Source organism: Endocarpon pusillum, assembly GCF_000464535.1.
Source record: "Endocarpon pusillum Z07020 unplaced genomic scaffold scaffold3700, whole genome shotgun sequence".
Lineage (NCBI taxonomy): Eukaryota > Fungi > Ascomycota > Eurotiomycetes > Verrucariales > Verrucariaceae > Endocarpon > Endocarpon pusillum.
Genome location: NW_006916352.1, coordinates 79,573 through 97,748, shown reverse-complemented (window position 1 = coordinate 97,748; position 18,176 = coordinate 79,573). Strand labels below are relative to the sequence as shown.

General features: G+C 45.1%; 4 protein-coding genes across 4 annotated transcripts; 1 reads left to right on the top strand and 3 right to left on the bottom strand.

The window, feature by feature from the left end:
• Positions 1-5,983: 5,983 nt before the first annotated feature.
• On the bottom strand, positions 5,984-7,301 carry EPUS_07902 (uncharacterized protein; the record flags this gene model as incomplete). The annotated part of the gene is made up of 6 exons (XM_007804962.1): positions 5,984-6,099; positions 6,151-6,220; positions 6,281-6,450; positions 6,498-6,979; positions 7,042-7,094; positions 7,158-7,301. The coding sequence occupies 6 exons, from the start codon at positions 7,299-7,301 to the stop codon at positions 5,984-5,986; spliced, it is 1,035 nt and encodes a 344-aa protein (XP_007803153.1).
• A 1,997-nt stretch (positions 7,302-9,298) lies between these two features.
• EPUS_07901 (uncharacterized protein) lies at positions 9,299-10,700 on the top strand (the record flags this gene model as incomplete). Its single annotated transcript, XM_007804961.1, has 2 exons — positions 9,299-9,657; positions 9,728-10,700. The coding sequence occupies 2 exons, from the start codon at positions 9,299-9,301 to the stop codon at positions 10,698-10,700; spliced, it is 1,332 nt and encodes a 443-aa protein (XP_007803152.1).
• A 2,674-nt stretch (positions 10,701-13,374) lies between these two features.
• On the bottom strand, positions 13,375-13,811 carry EPUS_07900 (uncharacterized protein; the record flags this gene model as incomplete). The annotated part of the gene is made up of 2 exons (XM_007804960.1): positions 13,375-13,614; positions 13,719-13,811. 2 exons carry the CDS (start codon positions 13,809-13,811, stop codon positions 13,375-13,377), a joined length of 333 nt encoding a protein of 110 aa, XP_007803151.1.
• A 2,081-nt stretch (positions 13,812-15,892) lies between these two features.
• On the bottom strand, positions 15,893-17,133 carry EPUS_07899 (uncharacterized protein; the record flags this gene model as incomplete). The annotated part of the gene is made up of 3 exons (XM_007804959.1): positions 15,893-16,082; positions 16,141-16,183; positions 16,407-17,133. 3 exons carry the CDS (start codon positions 17,131-17,133, stop codon positions 15,893-15,895), a joined length of 960 nt encoding a protein of 319 aa, XP_007803150.1.
• Positions 17,134-18,176: the final 1,043 nt, after the last annotated feature.

Genomic DNA, 18,176 nt, shown 5'->3' with positions numbered 1-18,176 from the left:
TAACATCTTAGTAGCAGGCAGCCCTTTTCCTGATTACTCTTATGTCTAAGAGCAATCCTTTATATAGTATCTCATTTTCTTGCAATAGTAGCACTTTACTATAGACATATTTCACAGAAGTTGTGGCTTAAGCACTAGCTTCTCCTTCTTTATTATTGGTTTGCTAGCAGACTATTAGGTGCTAGGAACTAAAGGCTTTGCTAGTATGCTAGCGCTAGCTGCTAGTTTATTTAAGGTAATATGTTAACTATTTATATTAATATATATTAGGTCTGTAATCATCTCCTAAATTAATATATATTTATAAAGAATAATTACTTACTTTAGATTATCTTGAACCTTGTCTTAAAGATCTATAATCTGATCCTCTTCTTAGACCTCTGCTTTATAAGAAAGCTATTAGAAATCCCTTAAGAATGTAGTAAGGTCCTGCTGCCTTTGTTATAAGTAGTGATACTCCCTATAAGTAGTCTCTTGTCGAAATAAAGAATCAAATCGAGTTAAAAGGTCTATAAATATATCTGAAATCTAAGCCTTCTTGAAGTCCTTAAAATATAACTTAAACAATTCCTAAGCGTTGCTATCTGTACGTGATTATATATAGGCGACCTTGGATAGCTTTGTCAGAAAGAGCGCCATATTAATCATGAACTTTATCTTTATAGCTGATAACCAAGAGCGAAACTTCTGAAGAGGTCCATCCTTAAAAATCTCTGAGTGAGGCAGCTTTTCTGTCTTCGTACCAAGTACTGTCGAAGGGCTCAGAGTCACTTCTAACGAGGCCTGCCTTTGAGGCAGCGACTCTTATTTTGTTAGAGTCCTTAATAAAGATTCTACTCGAATTTGCGGCTTTAGAGTTATTATAATCTTGTCGCAGAGATTCTAGATAATCTTTTTTTTGTTGCAGAGTTAATCCTTTAAAGCCTTAAGCTCTATATTAATGCCTTTATTAAGGTCTTAGTATCTTTCTTCCTAAGTTTCCTTCTCTTAAAGAGCTTCTTAATACTTAGCCTCCTTCTTTAAACAGAGGGCTTTCTCTTTCTTATAAGTAGCTACTAATATTAGTATAAATACTACTATGTATATCTAATTCTTATTGACTAGTGTTATAAAGGCTAAAAGAGCTAATAGGTTATTCGTTACTCTTTTTGCGTGCTTAATTAATATGCGCAAAGCATCTTAATCTGTAGATAAGGCTTTGTCTAAGCTCCGCCTCTAGTTGCTTAAGAAAGGATAACGAACTTCGCTACTCTCCCTTTTCTCTATTTGATCACAAATCATCTTGACTTAATAGTTCTTAAACCTTCGTATAATACAAGATGTTTATATCAAATAGGCCTTACGTTACTCCTAGAGTAATAACTTTCTCACATAATAAAATAATCTTAGATGGGTTCTCTAATAGCTATACTATAGATAAGAGAGTTTTGTATCATCTCTTAGGATAGTAAGTAAGTATTAAGCTTTTATTTACTATAATAGCTTGAAACTAGAATAAGTTAATAGTTTATAAATTACTAAAATGAAAGCTAGAAAATTTATTTATAATATATAGCTATATACAGATTTATATACTCTAACGCTAACGGGTAAGGCCTATATATGTATAGGCCACGCTATAGGCCACAGAGTATTCATAGTTTCTAATCTGGCCTCCTGCTATATAGTAAAGTTTAGGCTTCCCTAATCAGATAAGGCGAACCTCTCTCTATTTGTAATCTGTCCGGATAGCTCATACACTTTAATAAGCGCCCTATAGCAGAAGTTTGCTTGCTGCTGTAAGTCAGTTATAGGCGTTACCTCCTGAGTAGGTGGCTAGCACATGTATTTTCTGTACTATAGTAAAAGAAATATATTATTTATCACAATATAGAGATATTTAATTTTACACTCTTTAAGATAAGAGGAACCTAGGTAATATAAAACTAAGTATACTTATTACGCTATAACTCTTTAAAGATAGACAAAATTATAAAAATTTGTTAGTTCTTTTATAGATTAATTTGACATTACTTATTAATTATAATACTAGACCCTTAATTAAATTTCTAGAGCGATAGAATATTCTAAGTTTCTGTTTAATCAAAGTTATCTACAAATTAGCACTTAAGGACAAAGCCTTTATAAGCAAGTAAATCCGCAAGCCTAAGGATATTTATAAAATTAATATTTCTAATTAACTTGCCTTTATACTTATTAAGTAAGCTGCAGAGTAGCAAGGAGTCCTAGTACTGTATTAGTTCGTCCAGGACACAAAGAAGAAGATTTATACTTTACTTCTCTTAGCTATATAATATATTTAGATAGCAACTTAGAATTAACACTTAGATAAATCTTTTAGTATAAAGAAAAGTTTTAAATTTAAGATGCTTTATTATAGTATAACAGAGATACTTCTAGATAAATCTTACTTTAATTCTACTTGTTTATTTATAATTCTTCTAACTTATATAATAAAGAGAGTACAGAACCAGGTTATAAAATATATTAATAGGTTAATCTATTAATAAAGCTATTAAAACCAGGTTACTAATACTAATATTATATCTGCCTTTATTAAAACGTCTTCTAATACAATAATTATAAAATTAATAGGCTACGTGTCCCTTACTACAGATTTTGTTACTTCTGCTAAACCTATATTTATATAGCGTTTCTAGGCACAAAATAACATTAAGATTATTATAATAAAATAGCTCCTTAATAATAGCAAGAAGATAATCTAAGATTATTATAGCTGTTATAGCTACAAGAAAAAAGGCTAAGCAAGATTTAACAATTAAATTAGAGCTTAAGGACTATACTTAGCTAGAAAAAGGCTTTAGGAGTCTCTTAAAGCGAAAGATAAATAAGCTATTTAAGCTTTTACATTAATAATATTTTAAAACTCTAGAGCATAGTGTCTCTAGAACTAATATACTAGCTAAGAGGAGCCTACTAGCCTTTTTATATCAGAATTCCGCTTCAGGGAATATAAAAGACTAGCAAGATTACTATTTCCTTTAGCTATATTAATACCTAAATCTTGTTAACAACAAAATAATGATAGCTACAAGATTATCTGACTTTATATATCTCTATATAGCTGTCATAAGTATCCATAGCTACAGCATTAACTGGAACACGCTGATCAAGATACACTTAATACGGTTGGCTTAGACAGTGCCGCTGAAAGCACACCCTGCCTCCTAGCCACTAATCCTGATGTCTATCTTATCCGTTGTCCTGGAACCCAGTATCTATTCTGTTTAGGGGATGCTAGTCTGGCAACAGAGATCAGAACCCGGTGCTTCGTGAGCCCCTGGTCGCTGGCTCAGCATGTACAGCTGCAGCATCTTCAGTACCTTCCTTAAGGAGAGCCGTTCACCTGTCCCTATCCTTCTTGCTCTTTGGACGGGATTTGGCTTGAGCATCATGACTATTATAAAAGCTATGCTCTGCGGGTACACGGTATTATGCACTCTTTATGACCTTATGAATCACTAGGCGTGAGTGCTTATCCTACTGGTTCCTAACTTATATCTTAATGTAGTGAATAACTCTCTAAAATCCTTAGGTAGCGAAAGTAGAGTAGGGTACCTAGAGCTTAGCCTGAAGGGCCCCTTATTCTTTACTACTAAATATAATAGTTCCTTTCTGGATAATGCAAATCAAATATACAGATATTTATATAGACTTTAACACCTTAAGAAAAGCTACGTTATAACACAGAAGAAGGAATACGTAATAATATATAACTAGTGATTAATTATTAATACTAAGAGAAATTTATTACTATTACTGATCTTTATCTGCTATATAATATTACTTATACTGCGAAAACGAACCACAATTCACTAGTTTAGCGTTCACTCGAAGATACAGCTAGACGTGGTGGATTACTGTAAGGTTTTGACTGGCAGAATGATAGGCACTGGTAGAGCACTGGTATAACGACGGTGACTTAGATTATTACCACTGGTAGGTGTATGGATAACAGTAAACTAATTCCTGCGTTCTTTAGTCAGAATGGGCATTCCCTTTACTTAAGAGAAAGCCCTTCCGATCCCTATAACACTAATGCGGTCATAACGGGATGTAGCCTCTACGCTTCGTAGCCCTTGCAGTAGTAGCGCAGGGCTACGGGATGTGGCCTTTGTGTTCGTAACGCTTGTGTTGGAGTTCGCATCGCACCCGCGGGACGTGACCTTCGGTAGAGCTGCCTTATACAGCTGCTACAGGATGTGGCTTGGCATATCATGACAATTACTGATGATTTTCAGAGAATTTCGATAGCGTAGAAAGGTACTTCTGGAAATTCTAGTATTAAATCTTTATAGCTTAATAAGGAAAATAGTTTGTAAAGACATATATACTCTAGTCACAGCACCGCTAATCATCTTTAACGTGATTCCATTATCTTCCATGACGAAGCTATGTGATTCGCCGCCATCCTGCCTTAAGGTTTCTTTCCTACATATACTATCACGCTTAGATAATTAGATCATTACTCGCCACTAGAAAAAGGTTCTGACTAGTTATGTTGATCATTTCATGAACTTAAGGCAAGGCTGGCCACGACAAGAACGGCGTTTCCTTGCAGCCGAGCAGATCGACTCTGTAGTGCTATACTCAAGGCCGCCCGAGGCTGAAAGACAATGCCATACGCTAACAATACCTCACTCCCTACGAAGAGGAAGCGCTGGTCCGCTATGTCCTAGAATATGCCAAACATAGATATCCCCTGCCTGTAAAGTCCCTTCGATCACTCGCACTGGTCATCGCTCGCCGTCGAGGCTCTGACGACCCTGACCTGCATTTGCCCGGCAAGAATTGGCCTCAAGGTTTCTACAAACGTCATCCTATTCTTAAAGCTAAAACAGTCAAAGCCTTGGATCAAGCACGGCATGATGACAATATTTATAATAAGATTATGGACTGGTTTGCCCTTATAGGCCAAGAGCTCTATGAGGGCATCCAACCAAAAAATGTGTACAACATGGACAAGACGGGTATTTTGTTGAGTCATGTCACATCCCGCAAAGTGCTGGTCAGCAGTCATAACTTGAGAAGGTACCGTGGAGCCGCCGTGAACCTTACATTTGGCTATGTCAATCACGGCCGCTGATATTGTTCGATTAAACGACCTTCGCGTTCGAGACTTTTAGGAACCTGACAGTGATCTTCGAGAGCATATAGGCAGAACGTAGCAAACTCTCAAGTCAGGGCAGCAATGGTAAGCTTTTCAACAGCGTACAAGTTCGACAGCAGGCGCAAATCGACGGGAATTACGAAAATGTATGGCCTACGCCACGAAGTTATGCGATGTCGAAATTGACCAATCAGAGCGTAAGGATCACTTACGTAAATGGGGCGTTGTGGCTGTGCGGGACGTGAGATGGGGCGGTCCGGAGACAAACTCGTCAGCCACGCGGGCTTACAAGGGGGTAACCACCCTGTAAGTGGGGCACTGAAAGGGCTCCACCCATTGGGCCACGGAGGCCCAGTAACTGCCCGAGCCTTGTCTCCAGAAAGCAGGCACCAGTACTCTCCCGAAGCATTCCGAGACTGGGCCATGCTTACTGCCAAGCCGGGTAGGAATCTGCTTGATACGAGGGAGGGGAGCTTGAATTGAAAAGGAGGAGAACAAGACGCGCCAAGTAACAAGGCGAGGTGATCACATGACACATCCAATCCTTCACCTGGGATTCCGCCATCATCCGGAAGCCCCGTTGCTTTAGATGATCTCCGATTTGCTTCTACGACTAAGTAGTTTAGGATATGAGAGCTGTCAGAGATAATTTTTATTGCTAGGGAGCGGATACAATCTGTTCTTCAGCACAAAGCCAGTACGCAAGAAGAATGAAAGCAATAGCCATGCCGCCTCAAACTCTACCATCGGCCAGCAGCATAAGAACGTTTTCGATTTGTGCTTCAGAGTGGAAGCGAACACACCAGCAACTTGCAAGCAATGGCCAGGTCATTTGAGCCTGGATAGTCGCCACTAGCTTGAACCTTCAAGCTCGCGTCCGTAGGGCGTGACAGCGACAGCCTTGAGTCCACCTGGCATCGTATGCTCATTCTGCATCTTGTACAAAGAGGGCAAGTTCTCGAATTTCTCTAGTGAAAGTATTAGAGCCATGAAGCGGTAACGCTGACATGATAATTTACCTTTGTGAGTGAAGACGAAGGATGGATCGTAGTCGCCTTCCACGGTGATATTCAGGAGGTATGGGTGATACTGTCTTGTTTTAGTAACGTGCCTCGTCTTCCTTAAGACGGGACAACAGCGGTTACAGACTTTTTGTGCAAACAATTGACCGCCACGTAGAGTGATAGTCTTCTCCATAAGCGCCCCAATCGGAAACTCGTTGGTGTTGAAGAAGAAATCTCCGATCAAAGCGAGGTTACCGCCCTTTCGGCACGCCTTGATGGCAGCCGCGACTGTGTCGGACTGATCCCCTTCGAGATCTGCAGTGATGTTGGAAGGTGATGTTGGTGATAGACGGATTACTTACCTAAGGTCCTCATGGTCTTGTGAATCAAGCTCTGTGCACTTCTGAATCCGCTCGCCTCAATAGTCTTATCCAATCCATGTGGCTCCTGTTCGAGGAGATAGTCTGCAACATCATTGTGTTCGGTAACGTTGACAGGAACGGCCCCGAAACTCTCAGCGATCTTCAATCTTTTTGGGTCTGGATCAATGGCATACACCTTGGAGGCTCCTCTGAAGAAGCTGAGTTTTTGAATGCTGAGTCCAATCGGGCCGCATCCCCACACGGCGACAGTGTGGCCTCTACCGACCTCTGCCAATTCACAGCCGTGCCAAGCCGTTGTTGCAACGTCTGCAAGTGCAAGCAACTTTTCTGCCGAAACACCTTCCTTTGGTGCCTGGACACAGACAAGGTCAGCATTGGGAATGCGGCAGTATTCGGCCTGATCTCCCGGATATCCTCCTGTGAGTTGAGTGTAGCCGAAGATGCCCGAAAGACGATGACCCCTGCAAATCATGTGAGCCAACACCAGTGCTATACATGGTTGCGACCAGACGTGGGTACATACCACATCTTGTCCATTTCTGGAACGGGGTTAGTTCGGTCGCAAAGTGAGTACTCCTATCCATCACCCTATCAGTCTGCTAAATATGGAATGTGGTCTTCGCCTTTGCGAGTACTGACCTGCTTCTTGCAGTAGAAGCATTCTCCACAGCAGATGACTGGCAGTATAATGACCCTGTCTCCTTTCTTGATTTTCTTCACCTCAGGACCAACCTCCTCGACGAATCCAATGGCCTCATGCCCCATGATATCGCCCTTCTTCATAGCAGAGTCCAGCTCACCCACATCTGGCAGGAAACGAAATATTAGCGACAGTTATGAAATAGATCTTGCTCGACACCAGACTCACACATGAAGATCAGAACCACAGATAGTGCAATGGGTGATTCGGACGATGCAGTCCTTGGGAGCCGTGATCATTGGTTTGGGAACGGAGTTGATTTGCATATTCTTTGGTCCCATATACTGACACGCTAGCATCTTCTCCGTCGGATGGGGTTTGTATTCGACCTGGCATACTGGTCTGCGTGAAAGTCAGCGACCCTAGGAAGGATGCCTGTGGCTCCCCGTGGGCGGTTGACATACGGTGGGACTTTCTTATCACTCATCAAGAATGATGTTACCTATCGGTGCTCACTGTGGAAGCCGTATTATATAGAAAGTTGGGTGAGTTGTGTGTTTGTGTTAGAGAGGAGGGTAGAGCTGACGGAACTTGGAGGGGAAAATGCTAATCAAAGGTTCAAAGTCGGGACTGTCTACTTGGGAAATGTTTTGACTCCCCGTGGCTGCCGGAGGTATTTACTCCAGAGGGCGTACAGTGAGAGCTGTTCAAGATAGTCTGTGTGACAGTCCTGTTCATCAACGTTTGACGTAAAAGTGAGAGATTTGCTGTCAAAGTTGTTCGATTGGACATCGCTTAAGGGACCATGGCATTGTGTCTCATACGCTTAAGCCTGCATGATTACAGGGGAGTGATAAGGATTGAAGACAGAATGACGATATCTGAGAAGGTAGGAGGTGGAATCTGCCGCGACGAACTCGGTAAGTGTATACGCGACGCAGAAAGGTATTCAATCTGCACTCGACATCTCGATGCAGAATCAGAACTGCGTGTCTTCCAGGTACAGTAGAAGTTCGCAATGAAACTGGATGCATATCCGCCTTGAGCAGTATCTTTCCAAATTTGATGAAGTTTACGCCGAGGCGAAGGGCGGGAGCCGAGCAATCCCTTGCCGCTGATTCCCCGCCTATTGAAGTTTTGCCTCCGCCTCCACCTGTTACATGGGATCCGTTAGCTAGCTGCGCTTGGCGAGGTCCTAGATTAGCTTCCGCTTTGTTCTGCAGCTTCTCCTTCATCCTCATCCCAATCAATCAATTTTGACGCAACCATGGCACCACCCTTGCCGAAAAGACGCTTCTGCTTGAGGTCATATACACTGAAAGCGCGACACGACCGACTCTGTGCCTGGTTCAATATAGTCTGATGATACTGTCCGAGAATGCCATTGGGCTGCGCAACAGGGAGTTCACGAGGGCCATTGTCATTCTAGTTTGGATCGACGTCGCGACTAAGCCCAAACCAAGTGAAACCTCTCTACCTTCCTGCACTGCCCGTGCACCCACAGGAGCTCACAATCCCGCTCAAACCATTGGAAGTGGCCCCATGCCCAGGCAGCCGGTTCGTCAGAACTCAGGAGGCGGACAGTCAAGCAGGGTGGACTTTTGTGCTTCTCTTGCGTCCATACCGCACTATCGTTAGACTGCTGCTTTTTGAATCACAACGGATTTCCTTCACTCATAGCAGGATGCAAATGTCATCCAGCTCCAACTTTTTGTCTGGTTTCATCCTGGAGGCCCTCCGGCATCCGTCAGAAATGCTTGTAAATACCCAATGCACCTCAATCACACTTTGACGACATAGAAACCTCCCGAAAGCAGGTAATTGTTGAATGAAAATTATCCTTCCAGTCAGGACCTTGCGATCGGCTACATGGGATCAGCATGGCTCGAGAATATAGCTTGGGTCTGTATTTCGAGGTGAAAGCTTCATCAACCATTACTATTCATCGAGATTTCGGGCGATCAGTTCCAGATTAGGAGAGATGACCAAGTTTGTACATCATTATGACGTTCCCAGCATCACCAGACAAATCCTTCCGATTTGTACTTACCTTTCATCTATCCTGTCAAATTGCCCTCTTCATCCCTTTCTGGCCTTTCCTCGCTCGCATAAGCTCAGAACATCGTAAAAGACCGCAATCATGAATACATTTGTCGCCAATAAGGCTGAAGAGAAGCTCGGTGACCGACCCACCGTTACCACCAATAAATCGAAGTACCGTCAAAATGAAACGATGCTTGCGCTTCGTTGGCATGGTAGCCGAGATGTTCGTGTCGAAGAAGTCCCTGTGCCTGCCATCACAGAGCCCAAGGACGTAATCTGCAAAGTCACAGGTACGACGGTGTGTGGTAGCGACCTGCATCTGTACCATAAGGAGATTATGCAGTTGCAGAAGGGCGAGATTCTGGGCCATGAGTGGATGGGCATTGTCGATGAGGTCGGGAGCGAGGTAAAGAAGTTTAAGAAGGGTGACCGAGTTGTCGCCAGCTTCCAGATCGCGTAGGTCCTTTTCTCGACTCGATTTTCTAGCCGTATCTGGGAATGCTATTCGCTGACATAACAAACACAGTTGCGGCGAATGCTCCTTCTGCAAGGAAGGCCTGTCCAGTATGTGCGATCGCACAAACTCCTCCAGGCTCCAAGAAAAGTTGTATGGGAAGCCATTTGCTGGCTTGTTTGGCTATTCGCACTTCGCTGGCGGTTTCGATGGTGGTCAAGCTGAGTACGTTCGTTGTCCTATCGCCGATGTCAATCTTCTCAAAATTCCGGACTCTGTTCCCGATGAAAAAGCATTATATCTCAGCGATATCGTCCCTACCTCGTATCACGCCACCATATGCGCAGACGTCAAAGATGGCAAGAGCGTTGCAGTCTGGGGTCTTGGTCCTGTCGGATTGTTCTCATGCAAGTGGAGTAAGCTCGCAGGTGCTAGACGCGTGATTGCCATTGATCGTGTGCCTGCTCGTCTCGCTCTGGCAAAGAAAATGGGCTGCCATGTCATCAACTTCGACGAGCAGTCGGATGTCGTCAGTCAGATCTACAAACTCGAGCCGGAAGGTGTCGATTGTTGCATTGACGCCGCAGCTTTCAGGTACACGAAAGGGCTACTGCACACAGTCGAGCGTACAATGGCCCTCGAAACGGATAGCAGTGAGACTCCTAACGAGATGCTACGAGCCGTTCGCAAATTCGGGACAATCTCCCTGGTGGCTGACTACGCCGCCATGACGAACCAATTCCTCATTGGAGCGTTGATGGAGAAGGGTGTTACGATGCGTGGCTGTGGACAAGCACCTGTACAGAAATATTGGCATGAATTGCTTGAGAAGATTGAGAGCGGGGAATTCGATCCCACGATCATTTTGTCCCATCGATTCAAGGTCGACGAATTCAGTGAACTTTACGATGCTTTCGACAAGAAGGAGCATGGAATTATCAAGACGTTCGTGCAGACCAGATTTTCCAAACCACCGAGCAAGGGTACACCACAGTTGAGCAGTTTCAAGGCGGGCGATATCAAGCCAAGTGCCGTTGCCACGTAGGGAAACCTCGTCTTCGCTCAACAAATCGCTTATTCATAGCATGATGATTTAGAGTTGTCCTAATCAAAAGCGCTTCTTCTTTTTAATCTGCATGTCCAGAGTACCACACATGTGAAACGAGTCTCCATTCTGTTCAGCTAGATAAAGAGGAAGCTCACGCAATCCTTGCACACTGTGTTGTCGAGTAGCTGCTAAGCAAACTCTCATGATCAGGAGCTACCTCTTATCCGATAGTTTTTTGTTGCAAGTAAGAAAGAGAACATCAAATCTTAGTGCTGATTAGAGTGGATCCCTGTTCAACGCCCGACCCGGCCGAACGCCCGATCCGGCCGAACGCCCGATTTTTAGCCGGCCGACAACAGTAACAAAAGTGGCCACACAAGAGTCAATTCGAATGCTTTGGAACTCAAACTTCTAATTACTATTACTATTATCTATGGCTATGGTATATACAGTTTTGGGCCTAATCCTCAAAACGTCTGGGCCTGGAGACCGTGCGGCCGCTGAGACTCCAAAATGTGGGGGCTGCGGCGGTGATGACGATATTGGCGGCAGGAAGCGCTGGAGCTGATCGCTTTTTAGATAAAGCGGTTGTTATTGACTGCTACAGAGCTATGGTAGGGCTATCAACAAGACGAAGCGTAGAGAAAAAGAAAAGAAGAGCAAGAGGATCTCGCAGCTCTAACATAAAAGAAGTTGTGCGCGCCAAGACACTAGCGCTAGCACAGCCAAGCAATCTGTGCGCCGTACGCCAAGCAATCTCTACACGGCGAACCTAACGTGTAACCTGCGGTTCGTAACATTGACTTGGTCGCTCATATAATAATCTTTTAATGAGAATTAGGCGCTTTTCTAGCTGCTTTTTTAGAGACATTTAAAGCCACTTTTTAAACATCTTTTTAACTATAAACAATAATTAACTATTATTATTATTATTATTATTATTATTATTATTCTTACATCTATCGAGTCGTTGAGCTCATGAGGGGAGGTGCTAATAACAATCTATAGAAGAAACCCTCCGGGGAAGAAAACCTATAAGCCATCCGTAGCTGTTGTTCGTGTTGTACCGGGTAGTCGTGTCCTGTTACACAGGGTTACGAAGAGACATCCCAATTTCCTATCCTTTCCAAGTGAATGGCCGTGTGGCCCTGGCTGTGAGTGTTAGTTGAGACCAAGATTGAATTGTGGGAGGAGTCCTGTGCTTTGTAGCCATCGTGCTGCTGCTTTGGCGCCCCTTGTTGTTACGACCATCTTCGAGTAGTCGTTAGTCCCTGCGTCTCTAAACAGGTGGTCGCGGCGATCAGCGAACTCTGGACAGAAGTAGAGGACATGCTTCGCCGTTTGTCGTGCCCATCCGCAAGTGCATGGGGCCAGCTTATCCGGTACACGGCGGTCCGCGAGAAAGGCGTTTAGACCAATCTTCTCTGTCCGAATTTGTGTGATCATTGAGCTTGTGGTCTTGTTGCATTGAAAGTGGAGGTCCGGCTTATAACTTATTACACGGAAAGCCGTGCAACAGGGTATGGTGTGCTAGAAGTAGCGGAGAGTCACGAAGAAGCTATCAAGAGCAACTGTATGACTATGTCAAGTGGGTGTGGATGGAGATGGATCACTATCTAAGTGCTATGGAGGCGAAGAGCGAGATATGACGCGCAGCGCGGCGCGTCAAGCCTGCCCTTGCCCTCAGCCCTAAGGCCGGATGCGGCATAGCGCTTGTGGAGCATTTGGCCGTACCCGTACGGCGAATGCTTGGCCAACGCCATGCCCTGTCGTAACAGGAGACAACCCCGGGGTCGGCATGGGGAGTCAGCGTGGAGAAGTTTGAAGGGTTGATGAGTTGGGCGGGGGATTTTAGTTGAAGGCTGGAATTTGTGGTTGTAAGGGAAATATGGCCAGCTTTGGGGGATGTCGCCTCGAATTCCAGTGCCGCGTCTCCTTCGCAGGATCGAAAGAAATCAGGACTTTCGCGACGGGAGGAAGATGCTTGGTAAGTGGATGGGTCGACACGAGTGTCCAGGGATCATTCCAGCTCTCTGGGGCAGAGCTCCGTCCGACGTGATCATGGACCAAGCTTACGACTAGATACTAGGAGTTATAGGGACAGCAAGTGATGGTCAAGGGAGTGAAGAATCCCCTGTCGGCAAGAAAATCAGGTGCGAGAATCGTGGGAATGATGAGTGCATTGCGCTCGCGATGCAAGATTATCAACCACTGCATCAAGGGGCGAGAACGACGGCTGTCACAAGGTGCTGTTGAGCTTAACACCGCCCACGAGTGGAATGGTCCTGCGTTGAAGGGGAAGTTGAGCAAGATGTCCAGTGCTGAGGAGTGGTTCCGCTTTTTACTGGTGTCTACTAGTCTTGCACTTGGAACAACATTGATCCATATTTTGCGGTCCATATCCGGTGTCACCAGCGGAGATGCGATATGCCTGTTAAGCAGTAGAGGAATGGATCCTCTACTCCGCATCAGCTGCTCTCCTGCATCTCTGGTCAAGATGAAACAAGCTCAATTTAATCTTGGATAACTTTTGGTGTTGCATCTCTGCTTGGTGGCTATTTGAGCTGAAGCACGAAAAAAGCAAATCCAGCACTCAAATCCAGCTTCTTGAACTCAATCCGCGTCTTGTAGCGCATTCCATTCGCCCGCGATCTCAAGCTGGGCTATCCGCTCAACCTAACCGATTCACCGATGGCAGCTCCGGTGCAACGTCAGCTTTTTCCGACGTCTTCTTGGCACCCAACCCCTTCTGCTCGCCCAGCGTTTTCGGCTCATGTCCTCCCTTCCCACTTCCAGATTCCGGATGCCCACGACTGCCCATGCCGCTGTACCAGTGATGGTCTTTCATCTCAGAGGTGCCTTCAGGGAGTGGAGCAGCTTTGTTGGAGCGGTCGACACCTTCGGAGGTGGACTAGTTCGCGGTTAGTTGACAGATTTGGGATGTTGTGGGGGAGGAGCCGGTAAGCTCTGTTGGTCGTAGAGGATGCATAAGAGTGCAGGGGGAAGTTGGGTTACCTCTGAGCCAGCGCCATGAGTAACGTTATGGCCTGGTTCGATGGCATTATCGGAACGTGGGACACCGTCGTCGAAGTCTGCACCACGGGGCATATTGAGTTTTGTATGAATGTAGTTGTCAGTGAGTGTGAAAGGAATGAAGATAATCTTGCTAGTAAAGGGCCTTTGGAAGTAAGTAAAAGCCAGGTTCGATTCAACAAGATTGAGAGGAAAGATGAAGGTCTCGCGGAAGTCTGCTCCGAATTCTGGGGTGGTAGGTGCAGGATGACGTCAGAATGATCACTCATTGTGCTTCATGTTTCGTGTCCGTTCTTATGGACATCATCTCGTGCCAGGCGACGGCAATCTGTGCCTTGATACTTCCCAGACATCACAGAGCCTTCGGGTGAATACCAGAAATGATCGTGTCCCTCGTGGGTTAGGCATAGAGTATTTTGGGTTCTTGCAAAGCACAATCACCCTTGTCAAGCCGCTCATAGGAATATTGCAAGAAAGCACCAGGAATGAAGCCACTACTTGTCCAGGTCAAGGTAAGACGAATGGAATTATTCAATTGGAATCGCAGAGATAGATACCCATGTATGTTTGTGATCTCCAGGGTATGTGTAGCACTTCATCTCGGGAGCTTAAATCCGACTTTCTGAAGTCCGTCTATCTCATGTGGAATGAGGGAAGCAGGTGAAGTAAATGAAAATGTTGCAATTCAGTCTCGGATTGCGAATACTTAGCACACGGCCTCGGAGATCAGAGCAGGCAGTTACAGATACATGTCGGGAAGTATTCACCACGGGAAAAGGCCCAAACACGGGCTCAATGAAGCGTGTGGATTGAAACTCAATAAGCAATAAGTTTCTACTGACGTTTATCTACTGTAGAAAGCCCCTACCACATAGTAAAGCCTCAGATGAAAGCTATAAGAAATCGAGTTTGCTTCGTTTTTCACAAAGTCGTGGAATCTTCCCAAGAAATCCGAACTTATCTCCTAATTAATCACGCACTTTGTCTCTCCTAGCTTCCTCAGCAGCCAGCTCATTCACACTCCCAGACCCAAAAACTTCCTACCAGGGCAAAACGGTCATCGTGAGTGGCAGCAATGTTGGTCTTGGAAAAGAACTAGCCCGCCACTTCGAAGTGGCCCGCCTCGGAGCCAGCACCTTGATCCTTGCAGTCTGCAGCCTCCAAAAGGGCAATGCCGCAGAAATAGACAATGAGAACTCAAGCGGCTGTGCAAGAGGCGTGGTCGAAGTATGGCAGCTGGACATGGCTAACTACGGCAGCGTGCAGAATGTCATAGCACGTGCGAAGAAAGAACTGGAGCGTGTCAATGCTTTCATCGAAGATGCGGGCATCGGGACTCCCAAGTTCCCAAAAAGGGAAAGGCATGAGATGCTTCTGAGGGCCAGATCTTTTAGAAATTGAATAATGAGTTAAAAGGCGAATATAGGCGATCGACCCTATTTCCAAGCTTCTAGAGGACTTTAGTGTGCGGCCCGTCGCCGAGTGGAATCCATCTTCCTCCCTCCCTCCCACCGTCAACATGGTGACTCCAGGGCTGTACCATTCGTAAGTATCAACCCCAACTTCCATCTACACACTCTGACGGAGTACAGTGAATTAGCACGTAATTCGGGATAGGGCCTGGTTTTGGCAGAGCTTGTACTTGCTAGAACGACAGAGTACGGCAGCAGGCACTGGCGAATGCTGCAAGCCTGAGTTCCGAGTCGCATGGCCAGTACGAGCGGCGAGGGTAAGACAGCGCAGGATCTCGTGTGCGACGAGCTGCTGAAGATGCTGGAGCCTATCGGACCTGGTGTTAGGAGCAATATCCAATATGAGGAAAATTTTGTAATTTTGAGTCTCAGGAATGGATACTGTTTGATTGGATTGAATTATTGGATAATAGCACAGAGTATTTTCAATTGCCTGTGTTCCACCTCCTTTTTTGCCTATATCTAGGCTGTGGCCCTGTCTGTGTGTGCTTGTGCTATAGCCTGTAGCATGCCGGTGGCACTGTCCAAAAGCTTTGCGTGCTTTTTGATACTTTAATTCTGCTTATGACCTTATATTTAGGTTTGGGCTCTCGTCTTGAAGAGATCGCGTTTCTCTTCCAGATGATCATTCTCTTCAGATGCTCATTCTCTTCCAGGTGCTCGGTTCAAACCATTTATCACCCTTCAATTGCCTTGCTTTCTCTTCTTATCTTCCAATGTCTTCACATCATTGTCTCTGGGCTCGCGATACTCGTTCGAAGGATCGCCTTTGTTTAGAGCCTCCCGGATCTTGGACTGGCGGAACGCTGGTGTCTTGTTGCTGTTTATGAAATAGTAGGATGGTATTGCAGCCACAATGACGCCGATAACAATTCTGTGGCAATTGTCAACCCTTCTCTTTCCGTCATTCAGATACGCTTTTCAATGCTTACATGGGAATATTGTTCGTCGACGGTTTGTTTGGGTTGACTGATCCTGATTGCTCGGTTTTAGGTAGACTACATCACCACTTAGTGCCCGCCACCACTCAATGCCCGATTTCGAGCTCGCCGCCGCCAACAATCAAAATGATGATTACTTGATCAATTTAATAGCTATTAAGCTGTAATTTGAACAAAGACGTAGATTGAAACTTTCTCTAACTGTTCGTACTAAAAAGAAGCCTATTGCATAAAGCGCTGTGGCATAGTAGCCGTACGACCACTGCGGGTCTGTTTTTGCGCCACCTCTGCGCCAGCGACGTTAACAGCTTGGTCCGTACGATCCTCCTGGTTTTCGGCTGACTGGCCCACTGGCGTAGACCTGTTGTGTCGAAATACAACCTTTTTAGGTCGGATCACTACGCTTCTGCGCCGTACAGAGGCATTCTGAGAGGCCTGTTTTCGAGCTACAAGGGCCGTACGGGTTGCAGCTGCGGCAGCGGCGTCAAGCTTGCGTTTCGCTGCCTCCTTTTTACGTTCGTTAGCTGCCAGCTCTTTGGCCTGTTTTTTGAGTACTTGATCAATTCGTTTCTCCTTCATTTCTGCTGCTTTTTTAGCCTTTTGGGCCTCCTTTTCTTCTCGAGCCGCCTGCTTAAGCATTACGCGTTGTAAGGCGTTGTCCTGCCGCTGTTGAGCTAGCTCTGCACGACGGCGAGCATTCTCTTCCTTCTCGAGAGCTTTCTGGCGTAGCTCTTCTTGTTCTCGAGCCTCTTTACTGTCCTGATACTCTTTGGCGGCAAGTACCTTAGTAGGACTGAAGAACTGTGGCTCAGAACTAGATTCTTGACCTAGAAGATTTAATCGTACGCCGCGTCGTCTACGTTTTTTCTCATTGCCTAGAGCAGTACAGAGATCGTTGTTGATATGATTTTGGATCTCGAATTGCGTAGCTAAGCGTAGTACGGCTCTTTCGAGAATTTGAGCTTTTTGCTCAGAAGGAGACATTTTTAGAAGACGACGGACGGCACGACAGCTTGTTGGTGTAACAGTTGATAAGGGGATGATTCTTGAAGGCGTACGAGACGTAGATTCTGGTTTCTGAAGTGATTTGAGCGTTTTTTGTTGATTTAATGGCCAAATCCCAGTCTTTTCAAAGGCTTTGTGAATGTTTTTGAACGTAAATGCGTCCTGCCATGCGTCTCGAAATAGAGGCCAGAACATTCTTTTCGTCATTGATATCCAGCCTAATCCTCCATGTGTGTACGCATTAAGACGAGTAGAATACGCCTGAGAAAGAGGGCTAAAACAGCCAACATCAAGAGGCTGTAGACGATGCGTCGTATGAGGAGGCAGGACAAGAAGAAGGATCTGAAGACGGTCGGCGGTTTGTACGAAGGCCCAGTTGATATGACTTGAGTGTCCATCAAGTATCAAGAGACGTCTGCGACTGCCTTTCGTACGAGTCCATTTATCAAATAGATGCAGCCAGGCAAGTCCAAATTTGTCGGACGACCAGCCATTTTCAGAAGAGGCGAAATAGGCTTGATCTCCCTCGCAGAGATCATCTACCCACGTATTCTGAAGGTCTCCTGAGCTTCCTTGATAGATCAATGCTGGTGGAAGAGCTGTACCGTCCGCGCAGACGCAAGCTAAGAGCGAGATAAACTCACGCGTACCGTCCTGCGATACGAAGCGGATTCGTCCAGATTGATATGCCTCTTTTGTCATTATTCTCCTCCGAATGTTGGTCTTCCCTATCATAAATCCTTTTTCATCCCAATTGTAAATATCTTGAGACTGAAGGTTGTATTTATCGATGGCTTAACCGAGCTATTTAAAAATTAGTAATTGGGTTATCAATCGTACAAAATTACTGTACAAGATGATAGAAATGTTTAAAAATAAAAGTGTTTTCAGATGCAGTACGTGCGCGGTCAAGAGGACGTAAATAGCCAGAAGAAATGCGGTTTTTATGGCGTTGTACGAAGCGGGCAGGCCAGTTGGGCCCAACTGTCATGGGGTAGAACCCATGGAGACCTGGGCCACAG